Source organism: Rhipicephalus microplus, chromosome X, assembly GCF_043290135.1.
Source record: "Rhipicephalus microplus isolate Deutch F79 chromosome X, USDA_Rmic, whole genome shotgun sequence".
NCBI classification, from domain to species: Eukaryota; Metazoa; Arthropoda; class Arachnida; order Ixodida; family Ixodidae; genus Rhipicephalus; species Rhipicephalus microplus.
This window is the reverse complement of record NC_134710.1, coordinates 226478800-226499282: the sequence shown is the minus strand read 5'-3', so window position 1 is coordinate 226499282 and position 20483 is coordinate 226478800. Positions and strand designations below refer to the sequence as shown.

General features: G+C 44.5%; 1 protein-coding gene across 2 annotated transcripts in view; it reads right to left on the bottom strand.

Annotated features, from left to right (window-relative positions):
- Positions 1 to 637: 637 nt before the first annotated feature.
- The window catches only part of Mtp (microsomal triacylglycerol transfer protein), a 62741-nt gene continuing 42895 nt past the window's right edge, over positions 638 to 20483 (bottom strand). For both annotated transcript variants that reach the window (XM_037435663.2, XM_037435662.2), the window contains 11 exons: positions 20126 to 20286; positions 19457 to 19619; positions 18852 to 18965; positions 17174 to 17386; positions 14957 to 15168; positions 7824 to 7921; positions 7610 to 7731; positions 6542 to 6745; positions 5013 to 5167; positions 3078 to 3248; positions 638 to 859 (listed from right to left, as the gene is read on the bottom strand). In XM_037435663.2, coding sequence (XP_037291560.2) covers positions 712 to 859; positions 3078 to 3248; positions 5013 to 5167; positions 6542 to 6745; positions 7610 to 7731; positions 7824 to 7921; positions 14957 to 15168; positions 17174 to 17386; positions 18852 to 18965; positions 19457 to 19619; positions 20126 to 20286 — 1761 coding nt within the window. In that variant the 3' untranslated portion in view covers positions 638 to 711. The remainder of the gene's footprint in view (positions 860 to 3077; positions 3249 to 5012; positions 5168 to 6541; positions 6746 to 7609; positions 7732 to 7823; positions 7922 to 14956; positions 15169 to 17173; positions 17387 to 18851; positions 18966 to 19456; positions 19620 to 20125; positions 20287 to 20483) is intronic.

Genomic DNA, 20483 nt, shown 5'->3' with positions numbered 1-20483 from the left:
AAATTCATTTTAATCCAACGAAACTCTCCTTCGATTGAGTTAAGAGAATTTCTCCGGTAAATTTATTTTCCGGGTAGAAATTCGGCGCAAAATGTTGCGATATGTCACCGTCACAACCATCTGCACACACAAAGCTATTTGGGGTTTTTCGAAAGTCTTCATAATTGTTTAACATCAGCAAGTGAATAACGGCAAATTACTCCACAACAGAGAATCAATTTCATAGTTATCAGGAGGAAGGAATAACAAATATTTAGCTCAACCGTTCGAGGAAGCGACGTCTCGAGAAAGCATGCAGGCCATGCAGAACTACGCCTTATCGGCTTTGCTGTAGATGACCGCATGAATGGCAGATTCATTGCTGAATGCAATTAGGTGTCAACTGACAGACAAAATCAACCGAGACACGAAACTGCCAATCGACAAGTGTTGCTCCGAATGTATACAAAAGACATTGCCATCGGTAAAACAGTATATCCTTCTTTTTCCACTTCTCAGCGACAGTTCAACGCCTTCACTTCACATCGCTGTTGATCTCCTTTATGATTACCTCGCACACTGCCATCTGTTGGATCGGTTGTCCCCATCCACAAAAGCGTTGAGGCCTTAGACGCTACACCATCATGCACAACAGACGTACACGTGTGAAAACAACTTTTATTAATTTTTAGATGACAATTTAATAATAAGCATGTAGTGCCTACGCGACCTTCATACATCTGCGAGCATTATAGAGCAATACTCGCTGTTCTTGCTGTGAAATGCATAAGACTTCCCGCTGATATTTTGAGATCTCCTCTTGAGCCTGCGCACAAGATGCTTGCGACCCGTCACGCTCTCGTATTTCCGAGTGTTGTGCCTGGAAAGAGAAGAGGGTATGCGGGACGGGTTAAGAAGGCATGATAGCTCTCAAGTGCAAGGTATCATTCTCGTTGACTGTGTGTGTACGCATAAGGCATGTTCGGCATGAATGTGGCTAAGAAACAACCATATGCAGCTAAGCAGTCGTATGCTCAGCGGTAACGCAACGAAGATAAAAACGAGCGGTGTGAAAACGTAACATTTTTCAACTCCGAAGCTATAACTCGAATAATAACAAAAAAGCAAGTTCGTGTACAGCCTAATAACTTTTTGAATATTTATCAAATACGAATACTGTGCACTTTTTTTTCTCGCCCACCATAGATGAAGAAAATCAATACTATAGCACAGCAAATACTGCACAACAAAATTACACTTTGTACAATAATACTTCACGACGCCAAAAATGCAGTCATTCAAAGCTTTCATAAAAATAGATAGCTGCTCGAGACGTTCGGGAAAAGGCAACACTCTCCTGCTCGTCGAAATCCCTCCATGCATGAAAATAAGACACGTGACGCACATACTTTTAGATAGGGTTGTTAAATATCCTTTCAGCGCACTATCGCGATCGGAAAGAACGGCACTCGTCGCGCGCGATTGTTCCATCGTAGTTTAGTCCCGAATAATGATAGGTTTTCTTATTTCAAAGCATTACTTTTTCATTTCATATTGTCCCCATTATTCTTTCCTTGCAGATAATTTCAGCACTTGGTTGCAACGGTGCGCTCTGCCGAATGCACATTATCACGCGCCGTCAATTAAGTGCGCATACAACACCTGTACACGTTGGCGTAGCAAGGAGGGGTGAATTCTCCCCCACCCGAAAATGTTTATTTCATGCGTAACACGTGCACATACAAATGCGAGCATGTACATACATTAAGTATATATACCCCGTGCTCTCTTTCAGGAAAACTTATTCTGGCAACGTTCTACAATAAGTGGATAATATAGCACCGTGAAAGAAGCTGCACGATTTTGTTTGCGGCTTCAAAGTTGAAACATGTCCTGAATATATTATCAAATTTCGGGACGCGCGAATATTTCGAATAGTAAAAGTATGCCTTTAAATTCGAATACCAAACGATTCGAAAGGAATATTGAAATAATGACCACAACACACCAGTCAGTGTTTAAAAATTACATATGCTGATTGTTGTCAGTGTTTCGATCGCTTACTCGAACTCTTATAAAGCGCACCACTGAAACGAAGAAACGGCCGAACGGAAGGACAGAGCTAATAAATACACAGAGATGGATGCACAGCTCTTCAGTGAAAGAAGGCCGCTTGTTGAAGAAACTTGCACCTATAGCAACCAAAAGCGACGCAAAAAAAAAGAAAGTATAAACGAAAAATTTTGGCACGTCCGTCTCAGGTTAGTGAAGTGGGGCGTTGCATACGCAACCTTTGCGGCGCGCCGGCTGCTTACGCAGTTTTCTCCACAGACGGGCCTTCAAGCGAGTGGCTTTTAATTGCATCTAGTCAGAACTAGCCGCTTTATTGGACCGAAAGGATCGGTAAGTGAATTATGCACGCATATTCACAACGAGCTTACCGTATACGCATGTACCAGGCATCGCAACCAATGCGCACACCCACTTTTCCGAAGTACCTTGTCGGTGAGCGTCGAAAGTCGTAATGCTATCACGTAATATAGGGTCGGAGAGACTGCATGCATCGCCGTTACGACCAATTTGAATTTTCAATTGATAGTGACACTATCCGTAATAAACGTCATGATCACGTACGATCTAAAATGCCAACCATAATGGCCGTAATGTACAAATTGCCACAGTTTCTTTTTTTTTTTCAGAATAGAATTACCGAACAACCAGATGTGCTCCTCGTGTGAACGAACGAACTGCGCTGTCCGCATACCTCCTCGATGCCTTTCTATAGCTGGAAAATAATTTGCTGCACTGCAATTTACTCAAAGTTGTTTTTTTTTTTTTAAGTTCGTTCGGAGAGGTCTTGCATCGACCTATTGCTATGCTGTGCAACAGAATATGCAGCCTGTATAAACAGAAAGTGTGTTGTGGCACGACTTAGTTTGCTTTTTTTTTCTCTCTTCTTATGCTAGAATCGCATAATATAAACCGACGAGAACATATGCAGAAAAAATTAAAATAGTGACCGTGACAGTTCTACCGCATTATTGCGCTTTCGCCAAGTTTGGATTCGAGTCCGCGCTCAGCTGCTGAGAGACACGCACCTGAGTACGACGCCTGGCTGCGTCATCTGGATGCACATCTTGTACGGCTTCTCGTAGAAGTCGAGGTCGGTGACAAACTCCAGATGCGTATCTCCGGCCACGTTCAGCTGCACGTGGCTGGAGGCTGCGTCGCTGTTGAGCGACGCCGACGCCTGGATGACGGCCGCACCGCTGTAGTGGAACCGGCGCAACAAATGTTTAAACAACACAGGCAGTGTAGGCATTGAACTACGGGTAATGGCAATCGAACGCAGGCAACCGGCAGGCGTAAATCAAGGGGAGATTATCGTGCATTCTTGATCTTGTTCACCTATTAACTGGAGCTCACAACCAATGTGAAGGATTGACGGAGAATGGAGTGGTTTTATGAATCTACAGAAAACTTGGGAACGGCAAATTTTATAAAATAGGAAATTTACAAAATTCCAGCAGAAGTTTTGGTGCACGATAAAACGTATTCAAGATGCATTCCTTTATTTTAAATATCAGAATTAAATAGATCCGAATTTTTATGTACACTTCTGTATACCAAGGGGAATAAAAATTGCTTAACTATAGTGAACCGATTGGTTTTATTACAACATTTCAGCACAGCCAAGCCTAGATATTGCAGAACTCAATGAAGGCTCCAAAAAATAAAACGGCAGGCACAGTTGACCCTTGCGACGCGCTGTTTTAACACAAAAAACACACGAAAACCACAGATAGAAATACAAGCTTTCGCCCTAGTGTTGTATTCTACCTGGGAATTTTGCGACTCTTTCATTGTGCTAAAATAGCGCGCCGCAAGTTTCAATTACGTATAACCAGCTAGCCCATACTATGGCCCTTCTGGCAGGCACAGATGCGATAAATGTTTTGGTGGGGCTGTCAATGTGTTATACTGTTGTCAAATAAGTCCATATCTGCTCTTCTTCCGCGAAGAGAGAGTGCTGACAAAGTAAAGCGCACAAGAATCCTCGAGCATTCGCCTATGGCTGACCAAAGGCGAAAAAAGCCACCGCCATCATCGCCATCATCAACACCATACAAGGCTTTGCACCACACTAGAACGCAGTTTTCTCACGGTTCTTATTTCTGTGTAATTTTCTGTGTCGCGGAAAAACTACCCTCCACCACACAGAGAACTAAGCAGACTTGAGGCTCTCACACTCAGGCTTCTTCAGGTCAGAGCGTACCCTAATCCCGCCCCATCACACAAGATATATTCCGAAATATAGCCATATAATACATGCTTCTTCGGCGCTGATATGGCTAACACTTTAAACACATGCTCTGGCCATGCCCTATGCTGTGGTGAAGTCAGCACGCCGTCCAAATGGGGGGGGGGGGGGGGTGCTCTTACTAGCTTTGTACTCGCACAACAGTTTATTCATTTATTTATTTTCCCCTCAGGGTACACAGTACATTTCAGAGGGGAAGGGCATGCACAACGTGAAAAAACAAGGAATACAAAGCAAATGGTATAAAAATATTGTCACTAATTAGGGTACAAAGATGAATTCTCCTAACAACTCACATCATAATAAAACAACAGTTGTGGGCAGTTCAACTGGCCCACGACACTGAACAGAGATCTGGTCTTTTTGTTTCGACGTGGGAACGGCCCGCAACGTGCTAAAGCGTGTTCCGAAGGACCCAATAAAGTTCATCAATCCATCCACGCATCCTTTTTACGAACAATTTATACCCGGCATTTTTGTTCTAACAAATTGTGTAAGGCAAAGTACGAGCCAAAGACTCAGTCAAGCTAATCTTGCATATTAATGACCGCGGTTAAGCTCTCACACCGTGCGCGACGTCCCTCACACCATAGAATGTAAAAACAAGGCTGACATTCTTTCTTCTTGTAATGCATGCATAATCTATTAAAATAAATTTTACAAAATATGCGTGCAATCTTTCTGCTAGACGCATCAAAGTGATTGGCCGCACCTCGTCTTGACCACGGAGTGCGAGTTCCTGTTCCACAGGGATATTTGTATGGAACCAGTCATGTCCAACGAAATCACCCCCTGGAGTTTCAGCTCCAAGACAAGGCCATTGAGCAGGGCCACGAACTGGTGATGGTCCATCATCATGAGGTTGCCCTGCAAGATGGTTGACATTTCCTGTGAGTATAAATCATTGCCCTCTCTCGTGTGTTAGAAACTGGGGCGAAAAGGTTTTTGGAAACATTACAAACATGCATACGAACAAAATAATGCGGCCGGTAGAAAAAAAAAATATGCGTTTCGGAACAATCGCGATGCTTTTTGTTCTCAATCAACATAACGACAACCGCAGTTATTTTTACCCTGTTCATTATAAAATAGTCATTGGGCTTCAAAATGTCAATAAGCCCTTTTTATTGATATGATATATAAGGAGATGTTAGCGCACGAGCACGGCGCCGGCTACTTCGCCATTGAGTGAAAGTTGAACACATATCTTAAAGAAAAACATAAATATTAACGCATGGAAAATAGAACACCCCAGAACACATATATATGCAAAAACACACTCATGTGCACATATCAAACAACATCAACACAACGATAACGAAACGTTTGAAAGTAAACGAATGTATAGTCTCCGATAACGTCCAATAAACCATTTTTTTTTTCTTGAAGCCAGTGAGGCACGCATTGATTACTTGTATCTGACGCAACTAGAAGATGGTTAGTGAAACCCACGATTAAATGTGCACATTCGTAGTTCTGCTGATGTCTTGTTGGTTATACTGCTTTTTTCAAGGCTGGCCAACGGTAAAACGACCGGATAATGTCCAATTGGCACCTGCCCTGAAACCAACTTGAGCACGCGTGAGGCTAGTTTCTCACTCTGGAAAACAAAATTCCAGCCACGAGCTGCGAGTCAGGCATACTTTACGCAGGAGGAAATTGTTGGTCGCGTTCTGTGCACGAACGCCAACGAAGCTAATGTGTCGCCGGCAAGCGTTCAACCATATAACGCCGCCACATTCCTCGAAGCTTTTTCATCGCGGTTCGCCTTTCGCCAGCGCAGCGGCAGCTGACGCGACTACCGCAAAGACGTGGCCGCAAAAAAAAAGAAGAAAAAAAAAGTAATGTTGGTCAGCACAGCACGCTAGTTTCGGCTTTCAGCGATGCGAGCGCATAACTCACGTGGGTCGCATTCGTGGAACGTTTCGTTGATCTATTACTTTGCTCCATAAAACGGCGAGAGGCAAAAAACACATATCAATTACGTTTAAGACGAAGGTATGCTGAGGCCCGAGAACGGCATATAGGGACTAAAATAGGCGAGATAATTTGACCGATTTTAATTAGAAGCGCCAATTACAGTAGCGTGAGATGAAAAATTCGCCCACACACATTTTACGAAGATCGTTCGTTTAGGACGTCCCACGCGTGGCTGAAAAACATTGATTCTTTTGGTTGTGATCCTAGCTGTCAACGAACGTGGCATGAAATCAGCCGTGTCGATTATCCAAGGATGCGTACCTGCAGCGCCGGCGTGGGCTCACTGCCAGTGCCGGACCAAACGTGACTCATGAGCTCAGAGGTGCCCACGAAGAAGACGTACGGCCGCAACTCATAACCGAGCAGGCTGAGTCGCATGCCAGCCATGGCCTCTTCCTCGTCCGAGCCGCCGGACTCGTCGCCTCCGCCAGCAACACTGTCCAGGCCGCCCGCGAACAGGCCAACCTGCAAGAACATCCGTGTGCAATCCATTCAACGGTCTATACCTTTAACATTTAAGATACCTTTAGGAGACCTACGACAAAAAATTTCCCGTGAGTGAAAGCGCACCAGAGGAGTGCATAAGAAACCACGAGTCAGTTCCAGCTGCAAAACATAGTTTTTTTTTTTTTTTGCTACGTTTGTTACGGCGACCTCGGTGCATGATATTCTTGCACTTCACGTGAGGGACATTTGTCAATAGCTCACTTTTTCTTTAGTAACCTATTTGGCACAGTGCATGTAGATATTTAAAAAAAATGTACATGCAGTATGTGAAACGCGGGTTAAAGCACGGAATGTTTCTTGTGAAATAAGAGCGTCACTTATATATGCCCAGTGAACGACATTGATATGTTCCACGCCGGAATGCGCCGGGAAACGAGCCATGCTCGCAGTTGTTGCGTGTCAGTTCAGTTACTCTTTTACGTACCCAAGTATTTGCGCAGTGCATCCCTTGTTTCGTAGGATGTCTTCTGACAAAAAAAAAATTTCTTTCATTATCCTCAGCAGCTGGCTTGACAAATATATGCAAAAAAATTTTTACGTGTGTGAAACGTAAAAGCGTTCAAAACTAGATCTCCGGAATTGATACGGAGTTATAGTGCTGTTTAGCATAGCCCACGAGTTGTTTTGGGACGTTACATGCCGCAATTTAAACACAGAAAAGAAGAATAATGAATTTCTATTACGTTTGCGAAAAGACTCGCTCTCGATGGCCGAGGCGCTGACGAGTGCAGAATATCAGACCCGTTCTGCCTGAATACGAGTTTCGTATTTTCACAGAGTAACGACAGAGCTTGTAAATAGTCTCGCTTCACGCATGCTTACAGAGATTAAGTTGAGTGTTTTGTCTTCAGTTTCAAGGTTGAAGTCTAAAGAGCTCTCCTTGAGCAGTCCACCAGGTATGAGCTCCATGTTGACTGCATAGGTGGAGTTCAGGTCTTCGCCTTCTACAAGAGACAGAGGGAAAACGTGAACACTGTTTAGAAATAACGATCAGACAACAAGGCAGGCTGCAAGTGCATGAAGATCCGAAACTTACTGGTCAGATATTTGGTAAATGTGGCAGACGAACCAGAATGCGCCAGATTGTAATAATTTCCGAAGGTACTATTGCTGAGCACCTTGCCGGCAAATGACCTGCGGGAGTAAGAAAAAAATATTGGGAAGCTGCTTTCAGACCATAACTTCGAGTTTACAGCGCAAGGACTCGGACGCTGTGGGCAATTTTGCAAATAAAGATAGGCACGAGGAAATTGAGGGCTGGCTTAGCAGACGAAGATGACGACCAATGGCTAAATGATGACTGCGGTAGTGCGACAAAAATTAAATTGTAAGAAAAATCTTGGGGCACTAGAAATATTTCAAGTACATTACAAATTAAGCTGCATAGCTGGGACTGCAAAATGACTTTAAAAATTATGCAGTGTAAAATAGCGATGACGAGAGCGCGAAGAGAAACGTGCAACTTCAGGCGCTCCTGACGCCACATCTCCAATTATAATTCGTGGGGTTCTCCATGCCGAAATTATGATTAGATTACGATACAACGTAGTGAAGGGACCCGGATGATTTCAATTACCTGGGGTTCTTTTACAGTGCACCTAAATCTAAGTACATGGGCCTCAATCTCCGAATCGAAATGCCACCGCCACGGACGAGATCGAACTCACGACTTCCGGGTCTGCAGTTGAGTACCGTAACCACAGAGCCACCACGGCGATGGTGAAGCCACGTCAAATCTATTAATTACTTCAAGCAAGCAAAGCTTTCATCTTTCATTTCTTTTATTTAGAGATATACTCGCAAATTATAATGGGCCTGCATACAAGGCAAAGAAAAGTTTTTTTCCAATTTCGTCGGAAATGATTTAACGACTGTACATATCTGTGGCACGTGAGTTATGAAAAGTGCGGTAGTGGACGTAAGATCGATTTTGACCTCCTTAGGTTATTATAGTGTTCCCAAAAATCCTATAGGACTTTAAGTGAACGACTTTCAAGTCGGTAAATAACGTCAATAAATTGGAAAAATCCTAAGCGGCCTAGCAGACGAATATAAATAGAAGCATAATGTCTATTTTGGATAGCTTAAAAAGTAAGGAAATCTGAACAATCTAACTATTTGTGAACGGACAGCGAGCGACGAAAACCAACCCCTTCGCGGGTAACGCACACGAGCGCTGGCTTGTTACAGTTGCGTGTTTACGAAAAAAAAAATAATACATGCTTCAATGGAGATTAGCAGATATCGCAGTATGTTCGGGGAGCTATCAATAATTTGGATGCCCCTCAGGCATGATTACACATGCTTTTTTATTGAAAAAAAACAGCGAATGTACCATCTCCCCGAAGGGAACCCTGATGGGATGCGATGCGAAGCAGCAGTGTTGCACACGGGTGGCGTCACGGGTTGAACGGCGTTCACGCGGGTGCTTCGGTGAGCGCTGGAAAATTCGCATGAAGCGATACCTGGCGTAGGTCTTGTAGTTGACATGTACAGACATGTTTCAACGCGTACGTTAAGCACGCGTCAGGTTTATAGCGCGTGAACCGATAAGTCGGCGCTGTAGCGCTCGGTGGTCGCTGAAAGTGTTAGGACCATTCCATGCGCTAGCCCCACAGCCGCAACGGCGTGCCGGCACACCTGCCGCACCCAAGCGGAGAAGGAAAGAACGTCCCCAATTGGCTTATTTGTACCCCGCTTGCGTGCGGCAGGGGTACTGGCACATGCGCTGCAGCTGTGCGGGTAGCACGTGGAACAGCCCTTAGGGCCGTTCCATGTAACAGTCGCACAGCCGTGCTGGCACGTGCTGCGCACATCTGCCGCTTCTTAATGGAGGGCGAAAGAGCATCGCCAATTGGCTTATTTGTCCCCTGCTTGCGTGTGGCAGGGGTACCGGCGCGTGCGCTACGGCTGTGCGGGTAGCAAGTGTAAAGGCTCTTACGGGCGAATGGACGAGGCGGCAGCTGTGGGCGCCGCGGCGAGCGCGTGGCAGGCGAAGGAGAGAGTGTCGTCTGTGCGCAGTGCAAGGGGAGCGTGACGTCAACGCGCAGCAGCGGTGTGACCTACTAGGCAGCGCACCAACACCTCCAGTGGGCGGCGAGTTTTACAGGGGGACAGCGTTACACAGACTAGTTAAAGAGCTGCTTCGCATCTAATAAAGCGGAACTTCACGGGCATCGTGTCTAATTTCTGGAGGGCCGCTGGGTTAAGCCAATGAAATATTTTGCCACTCTTTGCCACATTGGCCCGCACAGCACTTTGTGGCACTTTCTGCTTCTCTTTTTACACTCACATGCCAATTGAATCAAACGCTGGCTCCGCAAAATGTATGCTAAATTTTTGCATGTTTTATATGATTACCATGGCGACTGGTTCAATCATATAAATGCACGCCGTGGTCGGTTTTGTCCCGCATTATACAGTAGTTCTCATTGGCACAGCACATTGCGTAACTGTTATTTACTCGTGCCTTAGAGGACAAAGACTGTCAAAGCGAGACAAAAAGTCTTTATCGAGGAAATTTGTCCGTATATATATATATATATATATATATATATATATATATATATATATATATATATATATATATATATATAACTAATGCAAGTGAACTCACGAAACAGCAATTTTTTTAAAGGGACACTAAAGGCAAATAATAACTCAATGATAATTGCTGAAATAGCGGTCGAGAAACCTGGTAGTGCTACTTTTGTGCCAAGGAAGTGCCTATTTTGGAATACAATCACTTTTTAGTGGTCTGCATCGTGTTAGCGCCCTTAAAATCCCCCGCCTGAAAGCGGCTGTATCATGCGACTGTTGCCGTGCACAACGTTGCCGGCTTTACTGCGTGGCCGCTAACACTAGTAGCAGCAGGGTGAAATTAGCGGGAGCCACAGTAGCAACGTCAGCCATTGAATAATTTTTAGCTATGGCCTCCGAGATTAGTAAAACTTGTAGCTGGGCGAGTTGGTTGATTATAAACGGTAGACTGGTGTGCACAAATATAGACAACGATACAGAAAATATGCGACTGAGGCAAGCGCAAACTTTTAACTGAATCTTATTATTCCTCACGCTTCGAATATATAGTCACGAAAGAATATAATCAACTGGTCACATGGTGAAAACCAAACAGCTTACAGCAAGCCGCGCAAAAAACCACGCTCACTATGAAATAAGGATATTGACGTATTGCTAACACAAGTATTGCCTCTTAAAGAAATATAGCAGGTTTCCATCAGTTCGCGAGCTGTGGTATCAGCGCTCCAAGCTAAAATCTTAATCTCTCTGAAAATCAGTGAGCACATGCAAGCTTGACAACGCGCGGGCAAATGCGGGCTCCCGTTATTTCCAAGTGAAAACTCATGTGCCCTTGCACGGTCGTTCAGGCAACTCCCCGTATGACTCACGTAAAGCTTCTCACAGGACAGCGATATTTCGTAGACGATGCCAGTCACACATTTTACATACGCCATTGTGTGCTTTATTCCGCAACCACTGGATTTCTGCTCGCTGCAGAGGGGACTCTGGCACAGAGCCCGGTCAGCTTACGCGGAACAGAGAACGCCATCGGCACACCGTGCCTACTAGCTATGTTTTTCAAGTTGTGGGAAATGCGATGCATATAAGGCATCACCTCTTGACGTCACCAGCAATACAGGCTTGGGTCCACGCTGGAAAGCGCTGCTTTGGCATCACGCGAAGAGGCTGTGCGATCGCCGTCACTACCGTGGAAGGATATCCGGCAGGGAATAAACACCGCACCCCATCATTATAATAGCATCTTGCATTGCATGTGGGCATGATTTCCTGAGAGCGGAACGTAGACATAGTACATAGTTTGGGTGTCCCCCTCTTCACAAGCTTAGACTGCGCAGAATCATAGGGCAAAAGGGCCTTCTGCACCCGGAGACTACAACGACAGACACACACACAGACAAAAAAAGAAACAAACAAAGAAACAAACAAAGAAACAAACAAACAAAGAAACAAACAAACAAAGAAACAAACAAAGAAACAAACAAAGAAACGAACAAAGAAACAAACAAAGAAACAAACAAAGAAACAAAGAAAGAAACGAACAAAGAAACAAAGAAACAAAGAAAGAAACAAAGAAACAAAGAAAGAAACAAAGAAACAAACAAAGAAAGAAACAAAGAAACAAACAAAGAAACAAACAAAGAAACAAACAAAGAAACAAACAAAGAAACAAACAAAGAAACAAACAAAGAAACAAACAAAGAAACAAACAAACAAACAAACAAACAAAGAAAGAGATAAATAGATAAATAAATAAACAGACAGACAGACAGACAGACAGACAGACAGACAGACAGACAGACAGACAGATAGATAGTGGGCGTGCTTGATTCAACGCTTGATGGCCCGACCTCTTCAGTTTAACCTAGTTAAACCTGAAGTCCCTTGATTCCGCACGCGCACAACAACCTCTCTTCCTCCTTGCCTCTACTGCGTACTCCCCGTTCTCCGCCTTCTGCGCGATGATTCGTCTCCCTCGCGGTTGCCAAGTGGAGATGCGTGACTCCGGTGCTGTGCTGATATATTTGTTTTTTTTTTTTCGCTCGCGCCTTTTTTTCGCCGGGGTTGCGCGTAGCTCGTGCAGCGAACATTGCGCGCGCTTTATTTTCTGCACTGTTTGCTGGCGCTATGCCATGTGTTAGCTCCCGTAACTGTTGCCACTAGAATATAAATGACTACGCCTTTTTTACATAATTTAAGGTAAGCGCAATAGCTTTCGTAAGGAGCAGTAGCGTCACTGCATCGACCGAAAGAGCGTAGTTCCGTCAGATAACATGTTCTTTGCGAGGTACGGCGCTCTTTTTATTGGTCGTACGAAAGCATCACCGAATACTTTGTGTATTTTGACTAGTCTTCCTTTCTGTGAAACATAGTATTTTCTGCGGCTAACTAAGCAATGCATAAAAATAGCATTCTCCTGAATATGCTGAATATTCTGCGGAGACTCCAACAAATCGCATGCCAGCAATTGTTATTCATACTGAAATGAACTACAGAAACTTTTTTACCGCCGAGAACAGTCATCTGCTATGACACAGCTTCTCGATTGCGCTTAACGTAATTATCAAATTCTGCTGCAAATGAATGCAGTAAATATAAGTGAATAAACGAATAGATAGATGTGGCACTGGCGACGGTCACCAAATGAGGTTTTTTTTTTTAGGAGTATTCGCGCATAAAATAATGACAAGTATTCCTGGTGCTAGAAGAAAAGAAAAATGAGCATTTCCAGAAAGAAAAAACTGCCGAGAAAAACATTAACCTCCTGACAACGAAACTGAGTCGTTAGGTCACGTAGCATAAATTACGTCACGTGACTGCACTGGGATAATATTATGACACCACAAATTTTGTGATATTTGATTTCGTCACGACGTCATATGATGACATGAACTCGTGATGATTTGTTTGCATCACCTGTTACCGACGACGCGAGACGCCTTCCACGCGGGATGCCGACACTTATATTTTGTGTTTGGGGGAAGATCAAAGGATTTCGTCTGAATGCTAAGCACACCAGTTATATTACAGATGAATAGTGTCAGATGGCTAAAATAGCGGGGTTTTTTTTTCTATCATCAATTCACTTTTTTCAATTTGAAAATTTGGATGTCCCGCGTGCATGACTGGGGGCTGATTATTGTTTGGTTTTCCTCGCGCATACGAGTGACGTTCAAGCGGTGTTCACGTGATATTACTCACTTGCTGGTGTTATCCACTTCGAAGCAGAGGTCTAAAATCCTCACATCGCGCAGTGAGTGCTTTCAAGTCACATTTCTGTGGTTTTTGGTCACCATTTTTATTGATGCAAAACGAGTCCAAATTATAGCATCAGTGAGTTTTGAGGAGTCACTTACGATTATTATTGTTACGTCATAATTCAGGTAAGAGTGATGTTCCGTACCAATAATATATTTTTTGATTGCAGCGTGTTAGTCACTTGTCATTTTATAAACGAAATTCTGCATCGTGTCTAAGTGATCGGCTGCTTTCTAAGCGTTGTTGCTATATTCCATTGAATAAAAATCTGGGCCGCATATTTTGAAACGATTTGGAGAAAAAAAACCTCCAATCCGAGGCAGTTAAAACCTTTTTCCCTCACCCTGCCGTAAAGCACAGGACATGGTTCTAGAGCGAAAGCAGTGAGCTGTTTTTGTTACCTGCTTCATTTTGCGTCTGTAGCAGTTGCCACAAACAAAACTACATATGATGCGAACGTAAAGCATGTTATCATCTGAAGAAAAAAAAACACCTGCATCATAGAACTTTTCATAAAGCTGTTTTTTTAAGTGTCACGCCACATTTACACGGCTTTTGGAAGAAAGTAATCTTCTATTAAAACTTCATTTCGGTATTCTCCATCTTGTGATCGCCATTTCCTCATAATTGGCTACACTAAATAACGCGGCTCCACAGAGTTCAGAAGGGCGTTAGAAACGGGAGATGAGAATCAATGCGCGCGTGGAGGAGAGTGTCGTTACTTTCCTAGATCAAGAGGCTTTACCCTAACCAGGCGAAAATTAAACTTTAGAGCCACACGTGCCATTCCCCATAGCAACGCCCAGCGGTCCTTTTTTTCCGTGAATCAACAGAAATGAACAAGCAGCATTTAATTGCGTCTCTTAATGTACGGAAGGTTCTTAATTTAGTGCAGCTAGCTCGATTACTAGTGAATAGTTGTAGGCGGTAAATCTGACGTCATCGGGATCATTTCGCGAATGTCCTACTCGTGGCGCATATCTTCTCGTGCATTTTCCTTAATTCCTCGCTAAGTACGACAATGCTGTCGATAATATTGTTTTAGGCGTTGTTATACATTGAGGTTTCGCTCTGACATAAATTGTTATTTGAATTGGGTGTCCCTTCAAGAACTACAATTGTGAAGGTGATGCACTTACGTGCATGAAATGGGTCGAACACGCGCTATTAGCGTCATACTTGGCGCCCGCGCTGACTGCGTAAACAGTGCGCACTTTAACGTGTCAGCAACCTGCACAGCCATTCTAGTAGAGTCTTTTTACATGTGACAACAAAAATTTCGTTGCCCCGAAAAAAACAAAAACACTATCTTGACTCCACGGTCTGTGCTCACATGAACATGCTGTGACACACTAAAACTGAAACCAATACCTGACTCGGTCCGTGCGATCGACCAGTTCGAACAGCTTGCTGGCAATGAAAGTGGCCAGTTCTGGAGCCTCGACCCTTGGAAGGAGCTCCAGCGTGCGCTCGATGTGCCGCAGGCTGGAGCTGGAGAAGATGAGCTCGGCAGCTAGAGCACGTGCCGTAGTGTCGTGACGCCGGTCCACCTGACCGTACACTTTTTCCAATGCGTCGAGCACCTGCGACAAAAGACGCACGCATATATTTGGAAGTTCAATTGCAGAAGGGCGAATCAGGTCATACTTCGCTCTCCGTGGCACCTGCCGGCCGTTTTCATTGCGATGTGTTTCACTTGTTATTGTCGTTTGTTCTTGTTTAGTGGAAAGGAAGAGCATGGCGGATGCTTGAGATTCGCATTGATTGCTTCGCCTTTGTGGCAAAGCTGTGACTTTTATTATTAGATGCGAAGCAGCTCTTTGACTCACGTGTAGAACACCGTACATGCATGCGTCCATACGAACGCGTCGCAACACGCTCCCCTCGCCGCAGGTATTAGAGTGGTGCCAAGTAGGTCACACCGCAGCTGCGTGTTGACGTCACGCACCCCTCGCAAGCTTCCCTCACAGGTGCGCCATGACATCACTTTCTCCCTCACTCGCAGCACGCTCACCACAGCGCCCACAGCTGCCGGCTCCTCAGCCCACTCGCAATACACTTTTCTCTCACTTCACCCTCTCCACGCACCGCAACGCTCTACCGCACGTCGAGTAGAAACTCTTTCGGCTCGTTTATCACATGCCGTGGTGTGGAGATGCTCCTAAACTTACACATAACCTACAGCTGTCCAAAGCGGCCTGTCACAGTCAGCATAGGACATATTCACTCCATAAAAACATGGTCGTGGAAGGCACGACTCGCTGAACGGACCCTGGGAAGCCAACTGGCGACCCTGGTTCAGGCCCGACAAGCCGCTATAGCCAGTGGAGCCTTGGAAGAAGGACCCCACCCGCGATGAATCACTTCATTCAATAAATGTTGTTTCTCTTTCTCTCTCTCTCTCTCTCTCTCTCTCTCTCTCTCTGCGATGAAACATACACGAAACCCAACCCGCATCTTGTGTCTTTGCGTTTCTAACAGATGTTTACTCGAGTAACCGCTACACCGAGTTTCGCTTCAAACCATTCTTCCAGCACCCTCGTTGATGCCCGTTTCAAAGGGGTCGCCATGCGCACTGTTGCTGCTTCGCATTCCATCAGGGTTCCCTAAGGAGAAACGGTCCATAAGTTTTATTTTCTTTAATCTCATATTTTCGCTCAGAACCGCTGACACCAGAATTTCGTCAGAACGAACACTATCGCATTAAAATAGATGCTCACTGAAATATTCTATGAGAATTGGGAAGGTAAAGTAAACCGACAAAAGGTACGCAGAGATTTCAAGCTATAGTTCCAAATTTAGGAAAGAACCTCCGGACCATATATAGATGTGTCCATGTGCGTCCATGTAAATGTGCATGATATCCCTCGCAATTGCTCATGTAACTCGCATTCTTTAGGTGATCGTGCATATACGTGTAGGGGAAATTCAGAAACGGGTAACTGACACTTGAGACACATCAGCATGACGACAGCGCCGTCGCTACACACTCAAACTCGACATGTTCTTGTTGGTTATTTCCTAACAGCAATAGAGCCATATGTCGACATTTATTTTCTATTTTTAATCGTTGTAGTACACTTTCGAGTTTTTGTAGTACACTACACTTCTGAAGTTAAACATTCTCTTTATACCAGTGTTTCTTTCGTAAGAAATGCATACTACTTCTGTTCAGGATGCCTGAATGTTGTTAATCAGCAACACGTGCGTACCAGAACAGCATACGATTTGAAGAAAACGGGGGAAAATTTTAAATTCACTCAAATTTCATCCATGTTTGTGCCAACGATATAATATCATTATTAAACGCAGATATACGTGCACCACTCTCATCTTACGCGGTGCGCGAGTGCCGACAATGTGCCCAGCGTTGAGCGCCTCCTATGTGCATGACTATCCATTTCAGTTTCGATAGCTTGTCCCTTCGCGTCACCAGACCGGCTACCAGTAATGACCGATACATACAACTCCCATTAGCGGTATAACTAAAACAGTGTAAGGAAGTAGTTATCCGAGTGCACAGTTTTTGTTTTGTTTTTTTGTGAACACACGGGGGTCGCGAGATGAGTTATAGTGAAACAACCGCACCTGGTCGTTGAAGTGCTCGCTGCCGATCTTCTTGAGTGCGCGCAGGGCGGTAAGGACGGACTTCTTGCCTCCATTGCGGATGGCATAAAGGAGAGTGGATACGGTGGACGGCTGCGCCGCGTTCTGCAAGCCACGCAGGTACATCTGCCAGCATGGCTCGTCCTTGCACTGGCGCAGCTGGCCCTCGAGGAACTTCAGTGCTGCGCCCACAGACTGCGAAGGTGTCACGTGCGGGTGTGAGCTTTATTTAAATTCAAATCAACTGTCACGAGATAGTTGACATTGGGCAGTCGTGAATAGTGTTTTGGTTCAAATAATTTAAAAATCAAATAACTTAAATTCAAATTGTATATACCACATAAAATTTAGAAAATGAGCATATTTTTCATGGCCCAACAAACCTGCACAATATTCACGTATCACTTAATTCAAACAAGGCACGAGGAAATGTCATTCTTTTTGCTTCGAAGGAAGTGAAAACTACATTGAATGGTAGCAGGATATGAATTTCGGTAGATAACCTGTCAAATATGTTACTTTTTAAAATTTAATGTACTCAGAGCATATAAGCCAGCATAAAAAGCTTTTAAAAGTAAAAAAAAAAAAGAATCGGTGGGACTGTACTATGTTCATTAAACCTTGAAGTGGGGCTTCGCGGAAGTACGCATCTTTTCTAGAAAGATGTACTAATGGTACAACAGTTCTTTACTGCAGTGAAACAAGCTTTACAAAAAGGGTACATGACGATTATAAAACACTTACAGTCGAAGCCCTTTATAGGGGGTACTGATGTAAAAGACATCGGTATGCCAACATTGCAATAGCTGTTGATAAGAAAATGCATATGAGGTACTTTGCTCATAAGAGACACATATAAAAGACAAGAATCGCCACCCTGTGCATGCCTTCTAAAAAGAGGTTCAACTGTATTCGTTTATTTCGACTATTTCAATATTACCAATAACATGAATTCAAATCGAAGTGGATTCGCATATGCGAATGCTCGAATATTCGCACAAGCCTAGTAGGAGCACATAATGACAACACAAGAGACTTCCTAAAGGCGCACCTCTTCAACTCTTTACTATTTACGACTCTGCTGAACAGAGATGTACTGATCAATGAAAATATTTGCGTAAAACATTTCTGAAGGATTTAGAAGGAGACATTTCGAGAAGCTCGTTCTGGGTGCGGAGTACTACAAGTACTATAATGAGGTTGATCCCTGTATAATAAAGAACGGAGACAGTCAAAACTGTTATCCGAGACCAGGTAGGAGCGTAGGCCTAGCTAGCGAAATCAGCGACAGTCCGGGCCGAGCGTCTAGTGCTTAGCACTGACAATGTTTTTGCCGAGATTTGCATGACCCACTACATTCATCATTACATATTTCCCCCTCGCTGAAGATGGTGCCAAGTAAGTGTTCTAAGGTGTCGTGAGGACAAGTGGTTCGTGATATGGTTCGAGGCGATCCACATGTACGATTTCGCGGCCTCGGCGACGCAGATCCACAGTGGCCGTGAGGGGTTCGATGAGGTAGTTAACAGCGGAAGTTTGTTCTATGACGCGATAAGGTCCATGGTACCTGCTGACACCTGCTATAGGTCGTTAACATAGCTTGAAACTCGTCTGCGCTATTTCGACACTCGGTGGCAACAAAGTGCAAAAGGTGACGCACCTCGCTCTTGGCACAGTCTTGGGGGCCTTTGCAGTGCACGTTGATCAGGGCTCCGAGGGTGGCCACGGCAGCCGCCTTGTTTTTCACGTTACGCATGTCCTTCTGAGCGACGCCCTGCGAGTGTTGGGTGCATAAAGCGACAGTGCACATGGCTGTAGTAGGCCGCACGCATAGTCTTCAATCAGTTAATATTTTCCGGTCTTTCAACTGCCAGAGGAATAAAGGAAACGGCTGAGCAATACTCATTCTATTAGTACATGCCCAAATAACAGGCATTCGACATAAGTAATTTCTCAATGATTACAGAGTATGAGTTGAATGAAAGCACCACAAACTGATTAGGCAAGTACCTCACTTGCTGAATAAGTACCATTAGGTCACAAGCGGCTCGTGCTGACACCTTGGTTCTCATATAAAAGGCGTAGCGAGGATTTCATTTCGAAGGTGTCGGATTCGAACTTTGTATGATGTGCAGGTGTGAGTGTATTTAATATATACGCAAACGAAAAAAAAGGTATTGAGTCAATTAGAAATCCATCTCTCTCATCTCTGCATGGCTATGCTTATATGCCTCATAGTGTACTTATTAGCACGAGTCTACTCACCAGTATTTCAGTAACAATGCCGGAAGTTGGATGAGATGTGGCCAGAAGGCCAACGAGGAAGCGCTCAGCCAGGTCACTCTCGGAGTTGAAGTTGAGAAATTTAAGCGCCGCCTTGACGGAGGCCATTGTCTGCGCTGCTGCGGCCAGGTCCAGAAGCTGAGGCCTGTAACGCAAAAAATGGTGTTGAGCTAGGGACACATATGTCAAAGCAGCTACAACAACGTCTCGATTTACGTACTGCTACATTTATGAAGAGTACGAGTTTTTAGGCTATAGTTCATTACAATCAGAGATCAGGACTGTAGTGCCGAAGTAACATGCACAAGGAAGACGCCAAGGACAGTCACAAGTCCTATCCTTGTCCAAGTCACTTCCTCACTATGGTCCCCATAATTTCTATTGAAATGTACATACGTGCTCAAGCTATCCTTTTTCCCTGAGAGAAAAGGACGAGGCTTAATACTCTCCCCCAACGTACATCTACTGTACAGCGATGTACTTCGCTGCGGCTGCTGCTTGCAGAGGCAGCTTATAGAGTAAATACTTAGAGGTGCCCGAAAGTACCACCCCATATTTGCCAAAACGCATTTTTGACGTAACGTATCTATCGAATGCGTGTGCGTCTTTCGCGCCCCTCCCAATATGTAGACATCCAGGGTGCACACGTACGTGATGTTCTTGTTTTTGCTGCTCTTGAGGACGGCATGCACTTCCTTCTCGGAAGCCTCCCGGAAGCTGTCCAGCAGCCTGAGGAATGACACGGCGGACTTGAGGGTGGCTAGGCTTTTCGCGCGGAGATTCGACTCGAACAATTTGACGTTGTCGGCCAGCTGGCAGAAGCAGAGAAAAGCGTGGTGTTCACTGAAAGTGCGAGCGTCCTTCTGGCAGAGAGACACTTCGGGCAAGACGAATTCATTGATGGGCTAATTAGTACAGGTATTGGTATAATATACTAAGTATTCGCAGCGCTAAGAAAGCAGGACAATGGAAGACACACAGCGCAAGTATGTGTCGTTTGAGTCGTGCA